A 26,159-nucleotide genomic window follows, 5' to 3' on the forward strand; every position below is an offset into this window, starting at 1 on the left:
TCATTTTCTACGCCTGTAGAAAATGACCAGATGTGGTGGAGATGAGCTTGTTGAATTAATTAAGCACCCTGTCAATGTTAAACCACGAGAGGACCAGAGAGTTGAAGGCTCCTGGGTAAAATACGAACATTTCATTAGCTTCTAGTGCAAAGAGGGTGAAGGAATAAGTTTTATCTCTTCTGTTAGTAAATGTCTTGAAGGCAGGAATCACCTTTTGAGTTTGTATTCCTTTTCCCCCCTTTTTATCTGGAAATAATTTCAAACTTACAGAAAAGTTGCAAGAATAATGCAAAGAACTTCATATACTCGATACCCACATTTGCCACTTGTTAACATTTTGCCACATACTTCAGTGTGTATTCCTTATAACAAGGACATTCTCATTTCAAAATCAAGAAATTTAGCATTTTGATACAGTACTATTATATAATATTCCATATTCTGTATGGTCCATATTCCATTTTTACCTGTTGGCTCAGTATTGTCCTTCATAACAGTTGTTTTTCCTAGTCTAGGATCATGCATTGAGTTCAGTTGTATGTCTCTTAAGTCCTCTTTGATCTAGAACAATGCTCTGCCTTTCTCTGTCCTTTATGACATTGATATTTTGTACATATATTGTCTTTGTTGTAGGTAGCTTTATATTTTTGGCACAGAATATCAACCAAAGAATTTTTTTAAAAACAGTTACTGAACACTTTTTGGGAGAGCACCTTTCAAAAAGTTTATGTACTATGGGAAAGAAGTGTGGTTTTTTAGGAAAAAGAACATGTGCTTTGACTTACAGACTTAGATTTAAATTGCAGTTCTGCCACTTTTTACCTCTGTAGCACTGGACGTGTTACTTTATCTCACTGACTCTCAATTTCCTCTGCTCTGGGTCTTCCCTGGGAGTCCAGTGGTTAAGACACTGTGCTCCCATTGCAGGGGGCATGGGTTCGATCCCTGGTCAGGGAACTAAGATCTCGCATTACACATGGCACGGCCCAAAAAAAAAAAATCAATTTCCTCAGCTCTAAAAGTGGTGACATAAAGAAATGAGATGAAGTATATAAACAGAGTTAGAATGGCACATAATGTATATACAGTGAATGATAACTAACAATATTCACTTCAACAGACTTCAAGTTCTGAGAGGATGACTGCTCTTGCCATATTCTGTGGTTAAATACTTCTAGTCTGTAGAAGGCAATGGAGAAAAGGCCAGTCAGTTAGTTGTCATATTTTATGCTTTTTTTTTTTAGCTGCACCAGACCTTAGTTGTGGCACATGGGATGTTTAGTTGCAGCATGTGGGATCTTTTAGTTGCGGCATACAGGATCTAGTTCCCTGACCAGGGATTGAACTCAGGCCCCCTGCACTGGGAGCGTGGAATCTTAACCACTGGATCACCAGGGAAGTCCCTGTCGTGTTTTATTCTCTACTTAGATGTAAATATCACCTAAGAATTCCTTGCATTTCATAAGTGCTGTATATCTTCTTATCAAGGGTACAGAGGGCCCTCTGAATTTTTCCTCCCATATTCAACTCTGCAGTGTTTGATACTTTGCAGTTGCTCTTCATTCTCCAAACTTACTAAGTACAAAATAGTAATGTTCAAGGAATCATTTACAGGGACAGCTTAGTATTTGCTTGTCAGTTGGTTTACTGACATAACCTGTGTGCTGAATTCACTAGAATGTGGCATAGTCAAACCTGGCTTCTTCCACTCCAGAGCTGGTGCAAGAAACACTTGGCAGCTATTAAAGTGCTATTCTTTGCAGTTATTTGGTATAATTTGCCACAGAAGTAAATTCCAGGAGGTAATATCCTTGCTAGGTTGTACTCTAGCATGACTGAAGGAGTTCATGCTAAGGGCCAATGGTCTCTAACCCAAGGTGATTCTCTTGGCAGCCGGGAAGACTTTCAGCGGATTCCAGAACTTGCCATCAACCCACTGGGGGACCGGATCATCAATGCCTTCTTTCCAGAGGGGTGAGTCCCTGCATTTATTGGGCTTCCTTTCTGAGGCTAATCTGGAATGTTGCTATCGGTTGGGTCATCTCAGACCATGATCCTCCTGATTACATTAGGCCTCTCTAACTCGATCATATCTAAAATATCTCTACCCTCATCCTTGTTTTAAACTTCAGATAGGTCTATTAGCCCATCTTCAAAGTTGTCTTTAATCTCTGTTTATCTTTGATGTAAAACTAAACATTTTTAAAACTTTTATTTGGAAATAATTTCAATTTACAGAAAAGTTGCAAAATTTGCAAACAGTATGAGGAACACCTGTACATCTTTTACCCAGAAGCATCTGTTGTATTGTTAACATTTTGCCTCATTTGTGTATGCTCTCTGTCTCAGTCCTAGCTAATAAAAACTTCATTCAGGCCACATACATAATTACTACAAATTTTCTAGTAGTCACATTTAAAAAGTAAAAATAAACACGTTACATTAATTTTGGATGAACAAGTTAAATTAACTTTGGCAATATATATTTTATTTAGCCTGATATATCCAAAATATTATTCAATATGTTATCAATATTTTAAAAGTATTATTATATTGTATATTCTTTTTCATATTAAGTCTTTGAAATCTAGTGTGTAATTTATACTTACCACACCTATCAAGTGCTGTAATAATATTAATATAAAATATTATGTATTCTTTTTTCCAGCTTTATTGAGATGTGACTGACATATAACATTGTATAAGTTTAAGGTATACAACATAGTGATTTTATACATGTACAGATTGAAAAATGATAGCCACAATAATATTAATTAACACATTCATCACCTCACATAGTTACTTTTTTCTTTTTTCTTTTTATTTTTTAGTTACTTTTTTCTTGTGATGAGAACTTTTACCTCTCTTAGCAACTTTCAAAGGTACAATGCAGTGTTGTTAACTATAGTCACTTTGCTGTACATTTCGTCCCCAGAATGTATTCATCTTATAACTAGAGGTTTGTACCCTTTGACCACCTTCATCTATTTCCCTCATTACCTATTGTATTCTAATATATTACTGATAGTCCAATTTTATCAGTTTATCCAACAATCTTTTTAGCATGTCCCCTTCCTCCAGTATAGGATCCCAGTCTGGCTCAGTTGTCATATCTCTTTAGCCTCCTTTAATCCAGAACATTGCTTTACATTTCTTTTATGACATCAACTATGGATGTAGTTCCCCTACCACACACACGCTTTCTCAAACAGATTTAGGTTTGTGTAATGTAAAACTAGGCTTTTGATATGCTTCACTAACCTAATACACTGCCTTCAAAGTGCTGAGTCAATATTTACTGATTCAATTAGGTACCCTTTCCTGAATAAAGCTTATCATATAATCTTGTTTTAAGTAATCTCTTTAACAATGTCTTCCTGGTTCCTTGTGACTTGTTTATTTGACCCAGAGGACTTTAAAATGTTATATGTTTGCCAGTTCTTAGTAATGAGACTAAGTGTCAGTGAGTGCACCATCAGATAAAACACGTGGAGAGGAAATTTTAGAACTCTGAATTGAGAGCAAAGGAATTTGCAAGTTGAGAAGACGGTCACTCAGTAAATTTGAGTGACAGTCAAAGGGGAAGACTAGCAGCCAGTTCATGTGAAGATAGGACTCAATCAGACTGAGACCTGTCCTTTTCAGATTCATGGTGACCATGAGTAATCACTTACACTTCCTCATTTTCTGATTTTTTTTTTCTCTCCCTGAAATGCCCGTTTGTTTCAGGTGTGGTTTTAGTGCTGAATTCTTGCCTTTTTTCACTTCCTTTTTTTAGCCCTTGCAGAGAACTGTCTGGAGATAACTTTCACTGCTCTTTTGTATCCAAACCTTTTGCAATGAAAAGTAAACCCCGTAGAGTCATTTTGCCAGCTTTTTTTTTAAGTGTTCCCTAGTCACCATTGATTATTTGAAGAAGCAGCTTGTGGAAAGCTGTTTTGTAAAGGCCAGACCACCTTTGTTGTGACTACAGTGTTGTCTCTCATCCTTTTCACTGATCTCTTTCTTGCTAAGGACACAATGTGTGCTGATGTACTTGAGGTATATATGAGGAGGCTGAGGATGGCGCTGGACTACACTGCTCGGCTCTTAGCACGCTGCACCTCTACTTCTTGCTCTAATCAGATACAGATATTTGGCTTCTGGGTTTTTTGTTTTTCTCTGGTCATATTTAGGTTCAATTTGTTTTTAAAGAATGAGATTTGAAAGTAAGACATTGGTATTTAGTTCCCTTTTACTCAGAGACATGCCAGTGATATATGTACTCATTTATCTGTTTGTTCTAGCATGTGACTCAGATCTTATTACACATTCCTTGATTCCTCAGCCCTTACTCACATTTTTTAGAGATAACGCTCCATTAGCAGTATAGCTACCTTAAAGAGTGAAAGGTCATTCCTTTGGGTACAAGCGGCTCACAAGCTAGCCTTTGAACTCTACCTTTACAAGGTCTCTGATCTCTGTGTTTGCTGGCACTTAGGAGACCCGACATACCACATCTATTCAATGGGAGCAAAGACTCAGATGTATTTTTAGGTAGCCACAGGAACCAGGCAACCTGTTCTTTCCATGACTGCCTTAGATAAATAGCTATGTCACATGGGACATTCTCTTTTAATATTAAAAACATTCTTTATTCATTCAAGTTTTAGAATTATTTCTTACAGGGTTACTGATTAGCCTGTGGTGTGATAAAAAGATTTTCTCTAATCTTAAGTACCCAAAAAGCTTTATACACAAAGGTCTTTCAAAACATGAGGAAAATATCTATCCAATTATGAGGGAATAATAAAATCATGATACAGCCACACAATTATTATGCAGATGGTTTAAATGTTTCAAAGTGTTTATACTGATTGTAGACATGCCTAAAAGTTTAAAAAAAGCAAGCTACAAAATTATGCAGTATGTTCACAATTATCCAAAAAACATAGAAAAATTACTGGGAGATATATTAACAATGATTGTGATTGATTGGTAGAACTAGAAGTGGTATTTTTCTCTTTTCTTTTTATCATATTTCCAAAAATGTATTTATTGCTTCTATAACTAAATAAACTTTATTTCAAAAGCAGCTTTTACATAATATGCCTTAACGTTAAAATATCACTAGGTACGTGTGACTGCAGGGGAGACATGAGAGGTGGTTAGGGAGACACTGGGTTGAAATGACTTAACTTGCTGTTTGCTGCAGAGTCTGAAGCCAGTGAGTTCAAGTTCTGGCTTGTCTGATAGCACAGCCCTGCTGCTACTTGAAATCCTCTTTGGGAAAAGAGAAGTAAATTCAATAGGTAACTGACTCTGGTAAGTCCTGTTACCTCTCTAAGTCTGGTTAATAATTTGTAAAGTAAGAATAAAACCTCACAAGCTTGTGGCAAGACTTAACTGAAGATATTTTATGAGCCCTAAAGTACCATGTGTATGGAAAGAGACCTCATTAAATGGACTTTCAGGCCACTCTAGCTAAACCTGTTAATGTATTGAATTCATAAGAAATAATCACCTTGCCTTGACTGACAAGATGTTCTTTTTGTTATCTTTCCTGATCAGAGAGGACCAGGTAAACTTCCGCGGATTCATGAGGACCTTGGCTCATTTCCGACCCATTGAGGATAATGAAAAGAGCAAAGATGTGAATGGACCAGAACCACTCAACAGCCGAAGCAACAAACTGCACTGTAAGGAGATAAAGTCTTCTGGCTTAAAATATTTGGTTTTCATTTCTCACAAATCATTTATTTACTCATTCATTCACTGAACAAGCATTTATTCTAACATAGTGGTTAAGAGCTCAGACCCTGGAGCTAAACTGGCTGGATTTGATTTAATTAATTAATTTATCTATTTATTTTTGGCTGCGTTGGGTCTTCATTGCCATGCACCGGCTTTCTCTAGTTGCGGCGAGCAGGGGCTACTCTTTGTTGCGGTGCACGGGCTTCTCATTGCAGTGGCTTCTCTTTTTGTGGAGCACGGGCTCTAGGTGCGCAGGCTGCAGTAGTTGTGGCACACGGGCTCTAGAGCGCAGGCTTAGTAGCTGTGACGCACGGGCTTAGTTGCTCCACAGCGTGTGGGATCTTCCCGGACCAGGGATCGAATCCGTGTCCCCTGCATTGGCAGGTGGATTCTTAACCACTGTGCCACCAGGGAAGTCCCAACTGGCTGGATTTGAATCCCAGCTCTGCCACTTTTTGGCCCTGTGTCTTTGGGCAAGTTACTTAAAATCTTTGGGCCTCAGTTTCCTTTTCTGTAAAATGAGATATTAAGGGGTTTCAAACAGGAAGGTTTGAAGGCAATAAGAGTTAGCTGCTAATATATCCTGTGTGCCAGGTACTGTGATAAGTGCTAGAGTGACAACAGTGAGAAAGACCCATCCCACCTTAGAATTTGATAGATACTGGGATATGACTTAAGTAGGGGTGGACAGCTAGGTTAGTGCAAGACTTAATTTTTGTCTCCATGCCTCTTGCTGCCTTTCCTTGGATATTTGTTAATTTCCCTCTGCCCTTTGTTGGTTCATGTATGATATTGCCTAATCCCTTACAATACTTCTCCAAGAAATTAAATTTAAATTTCTCTTTTCCTTCAACACAAGTTGAAACTGAAATTGTATTGAACTGGGGACTTCCCTGGTAGTCCAGTGGTTAAGACTCCACGTTTCCACTGCAGGGGGCATGGGTTTGATCCCTGGCCGGGGAACTAAGATTCCGTATTCCACGTGGCACAGCCAAAAAAAAGAAAAGAAAAGAAAAGAAATTGTATTGAATTGATTGAGCCCTAGCTTCTCTTGCTTGGGTGCACAGTGAAGTCTATGAAGCCACAGAATAAATGGGGCCCATCAAGTTTTTTTGTTTTTGTTTTTTTGTTTTTTTGTTTTTTTTTTTTTTTTTTTGCGGTACGCGGGCCTCTCACTGCTGTGGCCTGTCCCGCCGCGGAGCACAGGCTCCGGACGTGCAGGCTCAGCGGCCATGGCTCACAGGCCCAGCCGCTCCGCGGCATGTGGGATCTTCCCGGACCGGGCCACGAACCCGTGTCCCCTGCATCAGCAGGCGGACTCTCAACCACTGCGCCACCAGGGAAGCCCCTGTTTTTGTTTTTTAATTAATTAATTTATGCCCATCAAGTTTTTACTGAACGATTTAAAGAAAAATTAAAAGGCTTTTTAATATTGAAACAAATATAGATAAACTATAGAATATAATGCCAGATTTACATACATTTGAAAGATAGTACATGAAACTTAAACTTTTAATTTGTAGCGCTTGGGCCATATCCACAGATCTCCCTTGCTTATAGGAGTGTGAGTTCACTCCTCTGTATTTCAGGTAAAGAGTTTGAGAAATACTAAAATAAGTTTTGTTCTATAAGACAGGGAAGATTTTTGAACCAAAATAATAAAACACTGCTTTTCTTTACCACAATATCATATACCTTAATGAAGAGTGGAAAATTTAAGTACAAAGAAAACTAAATATAAAAGAAAATAGAATTCTAATGAATTGTTCTCAAATTTATTGGATACTTTATGTTTATTAGTGAATTTCACTGTCTTCTTTCAAGACTAAATACTGTTTGAGACAAAGCCTTGTGTCTTAATGTTTTATGAGCTTTAGTATATATTTATTACATGTTTGCCTGATGCTGGCATTAATGTAGTAGAAATTTTCTCATTTAAAATGTTGTCAGACCAGGAGTTGATCAGTAATTGAAAAAGTCAGCTAAAGCATAGAATCATAGAAAAGGATACATGGTTTAACATTTTAATTTACCTTATATTATTTAAAAACACATTCACTGGCCAGTCTTTAGATGTAGGACCAAGAGTTGTTTTGTTTTGTTTTGGTAAAGTTCTGTTGATGGGAGGTGTGTGACATTTTTGTGTAGAACACATCTATAATGTATAGTCTAAGGTTTCTAGTTGCAGTTTCTTTTCAGTGGAAAGAGAACTTAAAGGTACTTATAAAGCATTCTGAGAATAGAATCTTCCTGCTGTTAACATTTTTTCCTTGATCTTTTGCAGTTGTCCTGCCACACATACTTTAGCAACAGTTTGGTGGGGTTTTTTTCTTCAGTGCCTTAATATTGAGCCTTTCAAAAGCAGTCAATCTAATATTCATTTAAAAATAACTTTATTTTCACACATTTCATTTCTTCTAAAATTATGTAGTTTTATGAAAAGTACAAATAGCACAGTTCTAGGACAGTTGACACACCTGACTCTCGGTAAGCATCCAACTCAGCAGGTGGAGTAGGCACTCCAGAGTCGCCCATTGGCTACAACTATGCAGTGTGCTGCCATATCAGCTAGAACGATTTGCAGAGGGGAGGGGGAGCATCTGTGAATCCAGTGAGTCGGTTAAGAAGGCAGTTAAGAAACATTGTGTGCTAGGGACTTCCCTGGTGGCGCAGTGGTTAAGAATCCGCCTGCTAATGCAGAGGACACGGGTTTGAGCCCTGGTCTGGGAAGATCCCACATGCCGCAGAGCAACTAAGCCTGTGCACCAGAACTACTGAGCCTGTGCACCTAGAGCCTGCACATTGCAACGAAGAGTAGCCCCTGCTCGCCACAACTAGAGAAAGCCTGTGCGCAGCAACGAAGACCCAAGGCAGCCAAAAATAAATAAATAAATAAATAAATAAATAAATTTATAAAAAAGACAACATTCTGTGCTCTACGAAACTATGCTTGCTTTTCTAATCCAGGATTAGAGGAGGCTTTAAAGGTTATCAGGTATAACACAGACCTGTTACCTGAATTCCCTCTACAGCCTGGGCTCTACTTTTTTCAAGTCACGAATTCCCTTGGCAGTCTGGTGAATCCTGTCGATCCCATCTCGGAATGTTTGTGAATGCATAAAATGAAATACATAGGATTATAAAGGAAACCAATTATATTGAAATACAATGAACAAAATGTCAAAACAACTTTGTGATACAGTAATAAAGGTGTTTCTTTATTATACACTAAATAACAGGATATGACATTGGAGCCCTGTGGCTATGGAGCAGCTCTGTGTCTTGAATGTGGTGGTGGTTACATGAAACTACATAGGTGATAAAATTGCATAGAACTACACACACATGCACATACACACATGGTGAAATCCGAATAAACTCTGTGGATTGTACCTCTGTCAGTTTCCTGGTTTTGATGGTGTATTATAGTTATGCAAGATGCTACCATCAGGAGAGGCTGGGGTGAAGGGTATATGCAAAGTCTTGAGTAGATATTTGTACACCCACGTTCATGGTGGCATTATTCACAATAGCTAAAACAAGAAAGTAACCCAAGTGTTCATCAATGAGTGAACGGATAAGCAAATTCATTAATTCACATTGACCCTAAAGAAAATATTCCAGGTAACATTAGGGGATTTGGTAGTTACTTAGAGTATCAGTGAGGATGCCTTCAGCTGACTCAGCTGACTTCAACAGTAAGGCGATGTATTATCTCACTTAACGAGTGAGGTGGGGCAAGCGTCAGGGTTGATTGTGTTGTCAAGGACCCAGGTTTTTCCTATTGCTCTGCTCTGCCATCCTTCGGGTCTGTTTCATCCAAAGGCGTGGCTCCTCATGGTCACATGGTGGCTTTCAGTGGCAGCTGGGCTGTGCGCTTCCCTATTCATATCTGACAGTGGGGAAAGAAAGACAGAGGCAGAGAGACAGAATGCCCCCTGAAGCCATGGATGAGCTTCTTTTAGGAAGAAAGAAGGCCTGAATGCCACCGAAATGGCAGACTTTAGGGTGAGATAGAATAGTAAGTGCTGTGCAAGTTATGCATGGTTTTTACCATTACTTTAGTCTTGGCTTTCGGATCAACTTTTATAGGAAGCTGAACATGAATTCGAATTCTGTTGCATCCTGTATGTTAGGATCACATTCATATAAGTAGACCAGTGAAACCAGAGCTACAGAGGAGTCCTGGATGTCTTCTTCTCTGTCTGTATTTTGGTTTTCTCTGAATTTCCCACAGAGCTGTGGAAGCAGTAAGACAGCACTTCTTGTTGTAGACTGAGAGCAACTGAACATCATACACCTAGCAACACATTTGCCACTAAGGCAAATTTGTTTATAGTCCATCTTCCTCAGAGAACAGTCTCTTCAGGGACTCTGAGAGCATGCTTTGTCCTATTTCTTTTTTATGCCACAGTGAAAGAATGTCAAGGACAATCAGCAAGGCTGAACTGTACCTATGTAGGCACAGGCCCAAGCACACATAGTACTACTGCTCTGTTTGTCTCCCAGGAGTGGTTTCCTTATTGTTCTCCTCTTCAGGTCAGTGAGGTTATAAAGTCTGATGTGGAAGGTACAACCCAACTTAGAATGCTCCAGGGCATGGTAAGCTTCCTTTTTGATGTTCTGATTGTCCTCTTAAATAGTTTACATTTTTTATAACACATAATGAGTAATGTGGGAAATGAGTCTGCATGAAGATATTTTATCTGGACGATGAGGAATATTGGTGATGTGGAGTTTGGGAGAGTAGCCAAGAAGAAACTGAGCAGCATTATTCACAACAGCCAAAAGGTGGGAGCAACCCAAGTGTCCGTCAACATGAAAGGATACACAAAATGTGGTATATACATACAATGAAATATTATTCGGCCTTAAAAAAGGAAATTCTGTCACATGCTACAACATAGAAAAATTTACTTATGCTAAATAACAATAAGCCAGACACAAAAGGGTGAATATTATTTGATTCCTCCTCTGTGAGGTTCCTAGAGTAGTCAAATTCATAGAAAGTTGCCAGGGCCTAGAGGCAGGGGGAAATGGGGACTTATTAATGGGTCAAAATTTCAACTGGGGAAGATGAAGAAGTTCTGGAGATGGATGGTGGTGATGGTTACACAACAGTGTGAAAGTACTCAACTGTACACTTAAATTTTATGTTTATTTCACTATAGTGTTTTGGTTTTTTTTTTAAGGAAGTAACCGTGATTAAAATGTAAAGGTTTGACTGAGATCATTCATTTGGTCTTTCATTAAGCAAATGTTTGAGCAACTCCTGTATGCCAGGCACTATTTTAGGCCCAGGATACAATGGTGCATAAATCAGATAAAGTCTTTGCTTTCAGAGATCTTACAATGTAATAAGGGAGATAGACTATATGGAAAAAGACGAATAAACAGGACTTATGATCGTGGCAAGTTTTGTGAAGGAAATGAATAAGGTAAGATGAGAGAGTGATGGGGGAGGGTGTCACTGCTTTAGAATGAGTGGTCAGGGAAACCTCTCTGAGGAGTTGAAACCCTAAGAATGAGCCAATCATGCCAAGAATAGCAGAAGAGTGCTCTAGGCAGAGGGGACGACTGGTGTAAAGGTCCTTGGGTAGAAATGAGTGCTTGGTGTTCAGAGAACAAAGCAGCATTATCAAGAAAGAAGTGAGTGGTAGGAGAGGAGGGCAGAGAGGTGACGGCGGGTAGATGACACTGATCGAGCTCTTCCTGTGTGCCAGGCACTGTTTAAAGTGCCTTTTGTGTACTAACTCATTCAGTCCTCACAACCCTATGAGGTGGATTCTGTTACTCTCATTTTGCACCTCTTGGGCAACTGAGGCACAGAGAGATTAAGTAACTTGCTCACGTAGACATAGCTAGTAAGCGGTCAGACAGGACTTGGCAGAGTTAGAGTCTTAACCACTGTACTGTATTGCTCTGCCGTCAACAGCAGGAGCTCAGAGGAGGGGTCCAAGCTGGAGATGCACATTTGGGAGTCATCAACATTAGATGGCATTTAAAGCCCTGGGACTGGAGATGAGAGATGACAGCTCTGGAGACAGGAGAGTCCAAGTCTCCTGGATTAAGAATGGGGGGAAAGGGAGAGGAGGAGAGGAAAGAGAGAGAAGCTAACAGAATGGCTCAGTCATTTGGCATTTGACCATTCATTATCTCGGGGAAAATGCTGGTTTCTACTGGTTCAGGACCAGAGCTGAGTGACAGGAATCCAAGTCAGTTAAGAAATAACTACTGTTGCTGTAGTTTTTTCTAAAAGACCCTATCGTGTGATGGCTCTGCTGGTGTCTTAGTCTGCTCAGGCTGCTATAACAGGATACCATAGACTGGGTGACTTAAGCAGACATTTCTCACAGTTCTGGAGACTGGACTCTGAGATCAGAGTGCCAACATGGTCGGGTTCTTGGTGAGGGCCCCCCTTCAGGTTCACAGTCTTCTTCTTGCTGTATTCTCACGTTGGGAGGGAGGTGGAAACAGAAAGAGAGAAGGATAAAGAGATCTCCTGTCTCCTCTTTTTATAAGGGCATTAATCCTATCATGAGGGCCTCACCCTCATGACCTAATCTAACCCTAATTACTTCCCAAAGATTCCACCTCCTAATAGCACATTGTGGATAAGTTATGGTTCCAACATAGGAATTCTGGGGGAGATACAAACATTCAGTCCATTGCAGTTAGGTTTCAAAAATTAGCTTTTCAGCTTTCTGTAAATACTTTGGCAGAAAGGGATGTAAGTGTTTATTACAGTTACCCCCCAATTAAGAAATTCAGAAACAGATATTTATGGGTTATATAGCAAACAGATTTCCATTGCAAAATCTTTAGTAAATAACACATTTTATGGTATATTAGAAAGATGACAGCATATGCAGAAGAGAGAGAGAGAGAGAGAGAGAGAGAGAGTGTGTGTGTGTGTGTGTGTTTAGTTTGGGGAATATATATATATTTTTTCCATTCATCTGTTTTATTTTTATTTTATATTGGACTGTAGCTGATTTACAATGTTGTGTTAGTGTACAGGTGTACATCAAAGTGATTCAATTATACATATACCTATTCTTTTTCAAATTGGGAATATATTAAACACACATTCCTTTAGGAACACTTATGATCCTTGTCTCCTTCCCCTTGGAATCCAAACCTCCTAAGCATATAAAGTCTCAAATTTGATAAAGTTAGTTACTCAACTAACCAAATTAAAGAAAACAGACAAACATCAGAGAAAGTCTCTCCTAGTTACTCCCCCTTCCAGAATTTTAATATTGTGCCTTACAAAAAGTAAATTAGATTTTTCTAAAAGTTTTACTTAGACTTTTAGTGAACTCAGCACGCCGCCCCCCCCACCTTTTTTTTCTTTCGGTGGAGGCAAGGAGTGATGTTTAAACTTTTAGATATTCATCCACGTTCTCTTGCCCTTGTACCTAGTATTAGTTCTGCCTGGAATGCCACCCTTCATCAGATTTCTGTTTGTCTTTCAAGACCTTGTTCAAATGTTGCTTGAACCAGAAAGGCACATCTGCTATATGCTTTGTTCCCTGGTATTTCATATGTATGATAACACTTGGACTGTATTAAAGTGCGTAGTGTGTGTTGCTTTCCTCTACTAGGCTGTGGGTTCCAAGGACAAGATCTAAATCTGTATATCTTAATAACTCTAAAGCTGGATTTGGGCCTTTTAATATTGGCAGTACGTACTGAAAACCAAAAATCTTCCTGACATACTTGAAATGATTCAAAGCCTCAAAACCACAGTATATTCAGCTCTAAGTGTAAGGTAGTCACTTCCTCAGTGTGATTTGTCACAGTGCCAAAAAATCATCCAGTGTTCCCATACTTTTCACTTGGTGGCCCTTCAGGAAAATGGCACTGTCTGAATGATTTTTGCTCTTCTGAATTCTCTCTCTCAGATATCCTAGTTTCTAAAAGACTTACCTATTGTTAAAGAGGGAGAAGCATGAGAAGGCCAGGACACCATCAGATTCTTGGCATTTCTATTTGACACTGAAGTTCTTTACCTTCAGGATTCCCAAGTAGTTGAGGATTATTTGAAATTTGACGTGAATTTGCCGAAGTGGTCATTTTTCCAGAGTAATACTTTGTGTAGTCAGCTGTTTGGTTGCCTCTGTGGCTCCTATTGTTGGCTCCCCCTGAGTGCGGTGCACGGTAGACTTGGGCTGTGTGAGATGGCCTAACTGACAGAGCCACTTACGGGTTCTGGATTTTTTTTTTAAACATTCTAAGTTAAGAAAAAGGACATTCGACTTATTACGTTATTGATTTGTGCAATAAAGGGGCCATACTTCATCCAAGCTAGGATGCCATCAATTATGAGATGCATCCCAGTTTCTTAAATGTTACAATGTCTTTAAAAGCTCTACAAGTAATTGCAGTTGCTCTTGGAAAAACTATTAATTCATTGTCAGTTTTCTGTCAGGTGTCCTTTATATATTTAGTTCCTTGAGAAGGGGCAAAACACTTTTGAATTTCCACTAAATTCTTGTTTTTTCCTACCAGTTGCTTTTCGACTGTATGACTTGGATAAAGATGACAAGATCTCCCGTGATGAGCTGTTACAGGTATGTGGGAGAGTTCCCATGCACACGAATAACTTGTGTTTGGGCCCTGCCGGCTTATTCTTGTGGGCAGGAATTGTTCTTTCCTTGAGTAAGCATTTATTTAACACCTGCTGTATGCAGAGTCCTGTCCTAGATATAAAGCAGAGCAGATGACCTGGGGAAACTTGAAATGGCATGTTGAGTTCTCACAGATGTCTCCACTATTTAAAAGCTAACTAAATGTCATTTAAGTGCAGACTGGCACTCAAATATATGAGATGATTTAGATCAGATAGTTCATTTATTGTCAGCTTATTGGTAATTCTGATGACACGAAGGTAAATGCTGCTGTTTTGTATGTCCTTAGGCCTGATGTAAGAGTCAAGGAACTGCTTCTGGGACAGTGGAGCTGAGCCACTACTCACTCGCCTTTGTTGCTCCCCCTAGATAATTCCCTGTTCTAATAGCAGTGACTGGCATTTCATCCTATTAGCATTGCCGTTCTCTTTCTCCCTGCTCCCCCTTCCCTAAATACAAGTTTAGGTAGGGAGAAAATTCTCCTTTTTTCTTTTCTTCTTTTAATATTTATGAATCTTGAGGGACTTCTGGCGGTCCAGTAGTTAAGAATCCACGCTTCCACTGCAGGGACACAGGTTCGATCCTTCATCAGGGAACTAAGATCCCGCATGCTGCGCGGTGTGGCAATAAATAAATAAATAAGTTAATTAATTAATTAAAGGTATTAAAAAAATATTTATGAATCTTGAGGACCATAGGGGGCGAAAACATTCAGGAATTTCCATGGGGAGATTTCTCTCTTTCAAGATAAAACTAAAAAGTAAAGTGGTTTCTACTCACCCTGAAGTAAGTCTGAACTCATTGCCTTGAGAAGTCTTCTAAGTTGAGGTTAAGGACCAACCCAGGGTACTCCTACATTTCTGTGTCTGAGTAAAAACCAAAACAGCCTGCAGGTCAATGATAGTGTCCTTTGCTTTTGAATTGAGGGCATCTTTCTTTTTTTTTTTTTTTTTAAATAAATTTATTTATTTATTTTTGGCTGTGTTGGGTCTTTGTTGCTGTGCGCGGGCTTTCTCTAGTTGTGGCGAGCGGGGGCTACTCTTCGTTGCAGTGTGTGGGCTTCTTACTGCGGTGGCTTCTCTTGTTGTGGAGCACGGGCTCTAGGTGCACGGGCTTCAGTAGTTGTGGCACACGGGCTCAGCTGCTCCACAGCATGTGGGATCTTCCCGGACCAGGGCTGGAACCTGTGTCCCCTGCATTGTCAGGCAGATTCTTAAGCATTGCGCCACCAGGGAAGCCCCGGGGTCATCTTTCTTCAGTAAGAAGAATTTACTTTATTTAAAATTGCTACATCTGGGGGCTTCCCTGGTGGCGCAGTGGTTGAGAGTCCGCCTGCCGATGCAGGGGACACGGGTTTGTGCCCTGGTCTGGGAAGATCCCACGAGCGGCGGGGCCCGTGAACCATGGCCCCTGAGCCTGCGCATCCGGAGCCTGTGCTCTGCGGCGGGAGAGACCACGGCAGTAAGAGGCCTGCGTACTGCACAAAAAAAAAAAAAAAAAAAAAATTCTGGTTTAACTTCTGGGGGTGATGGATATGTTTATTATCTTGATCGGGGTGATGGTTTTACAAGTGTGAACAGATGTCAGAACTTATCAGGTTGTACATTTTAAATGTGTACATTTTACTGTATATCAATTATACTTCAATAAAGATAGTTGCTATACTCATTTTATGAGGCCAGCATAACTTGGACATGAAAACCTTCTAAAGACTGTAAGAAAATTACAGCGCAGTCTCCTTCACTCACATATATGTAAAAATCCAAAACAAAATATTAATACGTCGAATCCAGCAATATATAAAAAGGATACTATATTATAGCCAAGTGGCTTTATACCAGGAATTCAAATTAGAAAACCAATCAATAGTATTTCTCCACGGTAGCAGATTAAAGAAGAAAAGTTGAATGGTCTTTTCCATAGAATTTTAATAAAATTCCTCTTCCATTCATGATTTTTTTAAGGTAGCAATGTTGACTTTTTTTTTTTTTTTTTGCAGTACGCAGACCTCTCACTGTTGTGGCCTCTCCCGTTGCGGAGCACAGGCTCCGGACGCGCAGGCTCAGTGGCCATGGCTCATGGACCCAGCCGCTCCGCGGCATGTAGTATCTTCCCGGACCGGGGCACAAACCTGTGTCCCTTGCATCCTGACTTTTTAAATTTTTATTGGAGTACAGTTGATTTACAATGTTGTGTTAGTTTCTGCTGTACAGCAAAGTGAATCAGTTATACATACACATAGGCCCACTCTTATTAGACTCTTTTCCCGTATAGGTCATTACGGGGTATTGACTAGAGTTCCCTGTGCTGTACAGTAGGTCCTTATTAGTTATCTGTTTTATATATATAGTAGTGTGTATATATCAATCCCAGTCTCCCAATTTATCACCCCAACCAATTCATGATTTTTTTTTAAAGTCTTAGAAAAATAGAGATGGGAGCTTTCTTAAACCTTTGAAGGGTATATACAAAAAAACCTCACCATGCATTAAAAAAATAGTAATAATAAAAGTTCCATTTGCTAATAAACTTCTGACTGGAACCAAAAGTGACACCATGGAGAGGTAGAAAGAGCATTGGCCAGGTGTGGAGGCCCGGGCAGGCGGCTTGGGCTAGTGGCTGTTAGGACCTGTGTCCAGGCACTTCTGGACCTTTATGTCCTCATTGACAGACTGGATGAGTGATTTTTAAGACACCACCACTCCTGTCCCCACCCCACTGTATACACACAGCACACATGCACAATTAGTTCTATAATTCTAAAAATAAAACACTTCAGAGAATAATTAGACTGGGACCTGAAGAAGCTGCTGTTTAGGATGGATTTGTCTAGTTGGCCACACACAGTCAGGGAAGATGGCAAATGGCTTGGCCGTTTAATATTTTTGTTAGCATTGCCACTTTTTATTTATCCTTCAATTTGTATACTTTTCTACCCAAATGTACAACTTCCGATTTTCAAGAATTGATTTGTGGGTCAGGGGTGGGGGAACAGTCTTGATACAGATCAATATTTCAGCTCTTTTTTTCTTTTCAGAAAATCCTATAATATACTTTTAAAAATCTGTTTCAAGAGATTGGGGAAGGATGTAAAGGAATAGGGGAAAGGGAGTCCTGTGAACAGCTGGGCTAGAAGGCCTTGCTTTCCTGGGGTAAAGCTCAGCTCTTAACCTGTTGAAGACAGAGGTGGTTAACTAGGGCAACGCAAGGCATCATAAAAGCACCCTGTCCCCCATTTCATATTGTCTAAGAGCCATGTCATTAGAGTTGCTTGTTTTGCTTAAGGTAGCAGTTTTCCATGTATATTCACACCCTAAAGTTGTTAGCAGAATAAGTGGGGAGCAGGCAATCTCTTTGTTACATCTGAGAACAAATTTGGAGAAACAGTGTTTAATTCTCTTTTTTCCCACAGTTCTCACAACCCTTTAAATGTGCTTGTCATTTTTCTAAAAGGGGGGATTTAGTATTTAACTCTTCAAGGATCTTTATGTTTCTCGACCATACTTTAGGAATATCTGGGCTAATGCACTGCCTCAAAGAGGACTGCATTCGGGTGAGATTCCAGAAAGCCCTACCAAACTGACTTAAACCTATAAGGGACTAGTTTGCCTCATGCAACAAGAAGCCTGGGGATAGATTGTCCAGGTTGGTACAGTACCTAAATGATGTCCAGGAGCCAGGCTTCTTCTTGCTCTGGCATCCATAGCACATTTGACTTTCACCTCACGGTCCCAGGATGGCTGCTGTACCACTAAGCATCATACCTATGTTCCGGGCAGGAAGAATGGGGAGGACCAAAATGCAAAGGACTCTCCCTGAAGTGAGGCTTTGCCTTCCTATTCAGTGACCTTGCCAGAGAATTCTGCTCACATCATTGTCTAGAATGGCCTAGGTGAGAAGATAAGGGTTTCAGCTTTTTGGCTGTTATATTTGAGGACATCAAAGGAAAAGAGGGTGGGGGTGGCTTTTATCTTTAATTTTAGTAGAAGAGTCCTGCTCACCCCAAGTCTCCAGTAATTCCTGGCTGTTGGTCCTGCAGGTGCTACGCATGATGGTCGGAGTGAATATCTCAGACGAGCAGCTGGGCAGCATCGCAGACAGGACCATCCAGGAGGCTGATCAGGATGGGGACAGCGCCATATCTTTCACAGAATTTGTTAAGGTCAGTCACTTACTTACCTCTTGGTTTGAAGAAGTTAAATCCTACTACACAGGAGGGAGGGAGAAAAACATTATTCACATAAGAGCTTGAGACAGTATCTCCTGTTGTGACCTTCATAACGGTCGTTGGGTTTTGTTTTTTTTAACAGGTTTTGGAGAAGGTGGACGTAGAACAGAAAATGAGCATCCGATTTCTTCACTAAAGGACTGAGACCAAACTGTTCCTTGCTTTCTAGTATTTAAGAACTGGAACTTGAAAGTCCTCCTGTACACCAGCCCCACCTCCATCCCATCATTCCCCTTCTCCCAAAGTACTACTGCTGTTGCATGACAACCCCAAATATGTTCCATCAACACAAACCTGCCTTTGGTGTATAAACAGGGCATTACAGAATGGTACACCCCGCCTAATTCTGTTCAGTATCATTCGCTGGATATCTCCATTTCTAAATATCATCTCCCCCTATTCTGCTGCTGAGTGCCACGTGTCCATCCAGTCTGAGAAGTGAGAGGGATTCATGCCAAGAACCAGCCAGCAAAGCTCTTTGACTGGATGTGGACCGTAGCCATGCTGCCTTCCCCCCAGCTTGGGTCTGGCATGCTCCTTCATCCTTTTTTATACGTCCTTTGCTTCCTACTTCTCTTTCACCCAATCTACCATTCACTTAATCTTTCAGTGTCCCTGCTTTTTATTAAGCTTCAGTCCCCTCTGTTCTACTTGGCACCCCAAGCTATGCCTGTTACATGTATTTCTGACTTGGCAGTATAGTTCAGTGGTCTGGCGGTTTTTAATCTACTTTTACTCTTAAATGGGTCTTTGGGATGTTGCCTCTTCAGGAGCTTTTCGGTCAATACTTCTCTCGGAAGAATGTCTTGACCATCTCTTGGTCCCCTCTGCTCTGTCACCAAAGGGCTGTTGGTTGGAGATGTTCTTGAAAGATAAGGGTTATAGAGACAAGTCTTCTGGGTGGCTTGCCCAGGTCGCTCTACCTCTGGCCTCCGATTCTCAACATACATACCTACGTGGCTGCTCCTGTTAGTACAGTGTTGACTCTCCACAAATTAGCCATATGCCTGCAGGCTTGCTTAGTTTGAGGATGCTGTCACCACCAGAATAGCTGCTCTGACAGTATGCTTGTCAGGGGTGTTTCTCATGGCTGCTTGAACAAGGAGACTGGGCACCCTAAAAGTATTCCCACCTCTGCAGCATGGTTTATGCCTCAGTGCTGTGTGCCCTGGAATGTTTTTCTCTTCACATTTCCAAGTAGAAAGATAAGTGCCTAACTTATCCCAGTCCACAAGATTTAAAGATTGTCCTCAGTGTCTTGAGGTTTTACACAAAATTCTCTATGAATTTTACACCTGGCACATGTTACTGCTGGAAGCCATAGTCAGCTCCTAATACAGGTCCAAAGCATTGAATGTATCATATCATTAGCTGCCTGGTTACAATGACATCCTAGCTCCTCTCTTAGACCACTGCTAATCCCTTAGGAACAAGGGCTCTGGCACTGGTGGCACGACCTGAGGTGGCATAATAGGCCTTTGCATGAACCAGAGCAACTTCTCTGCCTAAGTCAGCTTAGTATAGACCTCACTGAATCAGGCTGTTATTATCCTAACATCTGTCTTTATGAGTCTCTTCATCCATATCTGTCCTTGGCTGACTTTCTCTGACTCATTGCTTGCTTGCTGTTTCCTTGCTTTGGAAGGCTATCCAAGATGTATACACAATACTTTAGGAAGGAAATTACTTAAAAAAAAAAAAAAAAAAAAAAACACTGCAAAGGGATTAGGAAGAGTGGAGAAGAAAGAGTGGCCAGGCTGGATGACTCAAGTATAAATGACTGAGGAATTCTTGGTGAAGTATCAGTCTTACTTTGTGATCAAGTGATGTAATATAGGAATTGTATAAAAGGGAAGAATTGTCTGACACTGGTCTGTTAGAGAGGTACTTCAGAGGCTCCTTGACCTGCATATTTAAAGTTCCTAAGATTACGGCTTTTTGCTCCTTTTGGCTGTATAGCAATCTGTTTTAATCCACAGTTGTGCCTTATTGTTTCATTAAAATTGTATTCTTTGATCCATCAATAAATACTTGTGGTTAAAACAAAATAACTTGGGTGATTTTTGTCCCTTTGTTTTACAAGAATTTTACATAACTCAGTCCCCTTCTTCAAGTTTGAAATCACAGTGTGTCTCACTTACTCGGGTTTATGTCTGTGCTATCAAATGCCTTTATTTGAACGTAATTGGAACATGACATGAGATTCTGTCGGCTTTCATATCGGCTGCTGCCTGGACATAACAGGTGGGAGCGTTCATTTAGGGGCCAACACTAACACTTTGACAGCCTTAGCCACCGCCCACTTGCTCCAGGTAGGATTCCATTTCTGTTCTTGACTCTCTGACTCCTTAAATGTAGAAGAGGTCTAAAATAGGGTATCTGTCTATTGCTTGTTAATAAGTTGTCTACCCCCTCATGTACATACAGTCTCAATGACATATTGTACCCAGCTATTGTTACATGGCTTTTCACATCTTCACGTTTCAGTCTGCTATGTAGGGTATGAGTACCTCTTCTTATTTTAAGGTTTAGTGTCACGCCACAAGACTCAAAAGAGTAATAGCTAGAGTCATCCTATAAATTCTAACACAATACCCTCTTCTTTTCCGGTCCCTGTGCCTCAAAAGTCCATTCAAAATGACTTGCACTGTTTCAGCTTTGCTTCATTTTGAGTGTAACTTTAGGATTTGGAGAAAGTGACAAACAGATGGAGTGACCATGCTGTCAGTTTTGGAGGAAGCTTAATGTTACTGACCATGGCCACAGGTATACCAGTCTGTGACTAAAATAAGACATTCATTGATACTGTAAAAAAAAAATTTTAAGAACATTACAACATTACCTGCAGTTTGAAGAGAATCCCCTTAACTAATTTTATTTCCCTTGCTCCCTTCTGGTCTACCCATGCATTACATATTTCTAAAGTAAATGAAACATAACATGAGATGATAACAGCTTTTAGAAATTAACATATCGTAATATTTCCCCATGTTAACTGTTCTTCCTTGTTTGTATCAACAGTTACATAATATTTTACCAACTTGATGTAATATTTACTTAACCATTACCTTACGTGGCATGTGGGATCTTCCCCGACCAGAGATCAAACCCACGTCCGCCTGCGGTGGAAGCACAGAGTCTTAACCATTGGACCACCAGGGAAGTCCCATTACTTTATTTGCTCATTGTTTCCAATTTTATGTTATAAAATAATGGTACAATGAATGCCTTTTTGCATACAACTTTCTTTTTTCTTTGAAAAAATTTTGTGGGAGTGGGATTACTAGAGCAAACTTTAGGCATTTACTTACAGCTTTTGATAGGCTTCAAGAGAATGCCGGAAGCAATCAAATTACTCTTTTTACCTTCAGTATTCTTTTTAGAATGTTCTTCATGGTCACCTATTTTTTCAAATTGATTATAGAATCCTGTCAAATTTTGTATTTAAAACACTATTAGTATAGATTGTCTTGATTGGGATTTAGAGCAGGTATTTACTGTAGAGACACCTCATGGAGGACTGTCTTTACAAACTGCATTTCTTAAGCTACAAGCCAGGTGTTTATCCTGTTCCCCAAACACTGAAAGCAGAATTGCTTGGAAGGCAGTCATCATTACTGGACTGAAATTCCCTAAATTCACATTCCTTTGGCTGAGATTTGAGTCAACTAGTGATTCAAACTGAAGATGGCTGGGCTTCCCTGGTGGCGCAGTGGTTGAGAGTCCGCCTGCCAATGCAGGGGACACGAGTTCATGCCCCAGTCCGGGAAGATCCCACATGCTGCGGAGCAGCTGGGCCCGTGAGCCATGGCCACTGAGCCTGCGCATCCGGAGCCTGTGCTCTGCAACGGGAGAGGCCACAACAGTGAGAGGCCTGCGTACTGCAAAAAAAACCCCAAAAAACTGAAGATGGCTGATTTGCCAGTACAGACCGTATAACATCTAGCTTAATAGAAACTCCAGTTTCGAGATTTTCATTTTCTTTTCCTCTATGCCAAGCAGTGATGAGAGATTTACCTGGTAAGTTTGTGAGGTACTGCAGGCTGTTTCTGAGAGGGAACTGAGAGGGAGCAGATAGCAATGAAGAGTCTCGTGTCTTTTAAGATGGAGTAAGTAGGGAATTCCCTGGCGGTCCAGTGGTTAGGACTCAGTGCTTTTGGAGTAAGTAACTGGCCTGACATCTTTACCTAATGTATAAGCTGATCAAGGACATGGTCTTGAGGTGCCAAGACTCAGTTTTCTTCTCTAAGCTCTTAAGTCTCTAAGCACTAGATTCTGATCTCTCATCAAAACTAGCAAGGCTGTTTGTTTGGAGGCATGGTCCTGACACTTCCAACCACCTTTGCAGTCTATTCAAGAACTGAAGCAGGTAGGTGAATTGTTATATCTCGTACCTGAATGTGGCTGGAGAAATAAGAATTGATCAAAGAAAGTCTCCGGGCTACCACAGTAGATATCAAGCACCATTAACCAGAGTTTGTGTTTTATTCACAAGAAAATCTCGTATTCCCTAAAACACACACACACACACACACACACACACACACACACAGATATTCTTTAGAAATAAATCTGATAAATTCTAATAAACCTCGTGATATGGTCATCCAGCCCATAACAAATTGGAAGTAGTTAAATTAACAGGCACTACTAGAAACTGGTATGCTGATAACCAAGAAGGGCAGCTGACAAAGGAGGAGACAATATGAAAAACCAAGTAACTCAGTAGACATTCTAGTGTAGACCAGATAATCCTAAGCAGTTCATTAAACCTGAAGGCATTTCAACAGCATGTGTTTATAGAAAAGACCTCAAGTCATCAAGAAAAGGTCTAAAATGTGCTGGTGCTTATAAGTTTAAGCTTCAATAAAATAGAAGTTTACTTAGGTGAAACATCCCTGATAATACTAAAAAATTAAATGCTATTACATGTAATTCAGGCTGCACCTAGATCTGTGTAACTCAATACTATTTGTCCTGGTCGATCTCAGTAATTCCTGCCTGGTTTTTCCTTTTCCTTTTCTACATCTTTTTTCTTAGCATTTTGTAAAAAGCAATGGTTGATGGTGACTTCAAGTGGTGGCATGGCTTAGAGACATATCTGCAAACAACCTTATGGGCTGTGGAGAGAAAAAGCATTATTCTCTGTGACACTATATTTCTTGCGGGTAGGTGTTATCTTTTCTCTGTCAACTTGGGTATAGCAGATTTCTAGCTGTTATTAAATTATCCTCTGCAGGATATCTCTTTGGGGAGAAGGCTGCCATGGAGACCCTCATGATCTGATGAAACATCTTCTCAGAACAGACTCAATCTCTGTATAAAAACTTTCAACTTTAGCAGAATGCACATGCTGTACTATAAATGATTTTGTGCTGCCTCCTACGTCCTTCTGGCAGATGTGGAGCCGAATCACAAACCTGAGATAGCATACAATCCGTGTTTGTAAAACATGACTCTGCATTCTGTGAGCTCCTCCTCTGTGCGCATGAAATTAGGGGCAATTCTGGTAGCTTCGTAGTCACAGAGACATCATCGATATTGCGAGATGGTTAGAGAACAGAAAGAGGCAGATACTAGCAAAGTTTGCAAAAGGGGAAAAGGGCAAATTTCAGAAATGATCCACTCATTTGTTTGACATTATTCCCCAGCAGAATTTTAGAATAAGTCACTACATGGTTGTGAAGACATGGAAAAGAATTTGATGATCACCAGGATGCTGATGTTTTTGGCAAAGAATTAAGTAGGCAGAATTCCTCTCACTTATTTCAAAGTTTTATTAAATTTGTGTGTCAGATCAGTGAAATAGGCAGAGTGTTGCTTTTTTAAAATTTATTTATTCATTTAGTTATTTTTGGCTGTGTTGGGTCTTCGTTGGTGTGCGCGGGCTTTCTCTAGTTGCGGCGAGCGGGGGCTACTCTTCCTTGCGGTGCGCAGGCTTCTCATTGCAGTGGCTTCTCTTGTTGCAGAGCACAGGCTCTAGGCACACGGGCTTCAGTAGTTGTGGCACACAGGCTCAGTAGTTGTGGCTCACGGGCTCTAGAGCACCAGCTCAGTAGTTGTGGCACATGGGCTTAGTTGCTCCGCGGCATGTGGGATCTTCCTGGACCAGGGCTCGAACCCGTGTCACCTGCCTTGGCAGGCAGATTCTTAACCACTGCGCCACCAGGGAAGTCCCCTAGAGTGTTGTTTTCAGCAAAACATATGACTGGGTCTCTCATAGTATTCATAAGGTTAAGATGGAGAAAATTGTGTTGGATTACAGTTGATGTATTTGAGGATGGTAGCTGAATAACCATACACCAAAAATCTAAAAGATCAGTATCAGCAGTCTTGAAAAAGAGGGACAGAATTGGAATCACACTTCCCAATTTCAAAATTTGCTTACTACAAAGCTACGGTAATCAAGGCATGAGGATAGACTGCCTCATGCTCTAGTCCATAGAGCAATGGACTAGAATCATGAGTCTAGAAATAAATCCTCACATTTGTGGTCAGCTGATCTTCGACAAGGATGCCAAAGCAAACTGGTGGGGGAAACAGTAGTCTTTCGATACAACTGGGGCAATTGGATATCCTTATGCAAACGAATGAAGTTGGACCCCTACCTCACACCATATGCAAACAACAACAACAAAAAATCAAATGACTTTTAAAAATGTATGAAAGACTATGTAAGAGCTAAAGTTACAAAACTTGTAGAAGAAAACATAGGCATAAATCTTCATGACCTTGGGTTAGGCAGTGGTTTCTTAAATATGATACCAAAAGCACAATCAACAAAATAAAAAATAGGTAAACTGGACATCATCAAAATTTAAAACTTTTGGGACTTCCCTGGCAGTCCAGCGGTTAAGACTCTGCACTTCCACTGCAGGGGGCATGAGTTCGATCCGTGGTCAGAGAACAAAGATCCCACAAGCCACGTGGCATGAAAAAAAATTTTAACTTTTGTTGTTCAAGAAAGTGAAAAGATAATCTATAGAGTGGGAGAAAATACTTGCAAATCATATCCTGTTAAGGGACTTGTACCCACATTATATGAATTACATCTCAACAATAAAAAGACAACCCAATTATGCAACCCTTGGGCACTGTTGCTGGGAATGTAAGATGGTAGAGCCACTGTGGAAAACAGTATGGCTGTTCCTCAAAAAATTAAAAATAGAATTACCATATGATCCAGAAATCCCACTTTTGGGTATACACCCAAAAGAATTGAAAGCAGGGTCCTTTTTTTTTTTTTTTAACCACTGTAGCATCCAGTTTCTATTCACAAAGAAAAAGCTCCAGTCCATCTTTTAAACTTTTTTTGAAAAATTCCTGACATTACAGAACTAAACTGAAATGTATTAATATTCCACTCACATTTACATGACAAACAGACAAAAAGTTCATGAGCCAAAAAAACACAAAAAACAAAAAACAAGGAGAAGCTTATAAAACTAAATATGGATCTCAGCATTAGCAGCTGAACAGAGAAAGGAATTTAAATGCTTTAACTAAAAAATCACGAGTGGATGATAAAGTGTGTAGAAACTGAAAATTTACAAACTATTTAAAAC

General features: G+C 40.1%; 1 protein-coding gene across 1 annotated transcript in view; it reads left to right on the forward strand.

Moving 5' to 3' along the window:
* CHP1 (calcineurin like EF-hand protein 1) overlaps positions 1–20,359 on the forward strand; it is a 37,435-nt gene extending 17,076 nt beyond the window's left edge. Inside the window, exons 3-7 of the mRNA XM_060005022.1 lie at positions 1,894–1,974; positions 5,551–5,678; positions 14,248–14,309; positions 18,406–18,528; positions 18,677–20,359. Coding sequence (XP_059861005.1) covers positions 1,894–1,974; positions 5,551–5,678; positions 14,248–14,309; positions 18,406–18,528; positions 18,677–18,730 — 448 coding nt within the window. The 3' untranslated portion in view covers positions 18,731–20,359. The remainder of the gene's footprint in view (positions 1–1,893; positions 1,975–5,550; positions 5,679–14,247; positions 14,310–18,405; positions 18,529–18,676) is intronic.
* The last annotated feature ends 5,800 nt before the right edge of the window (positions 20,360–26,159 follow it).

The sequence above is a fragment of the Delphinus delphis genome, chromosome 2, assembly GCF_949987515.2.
Source record: "Delphinus delphis chromosome 2, mDelDel1.2, whole genome shotgun sequence".
Classification (NCBI taxonomy): domain Eukaryota; kingdom Metazoa; phylum Chordata; class Mammalia; order Artiodactyla; family Delphinidae; genus Delphinus; species Delphinus delphis.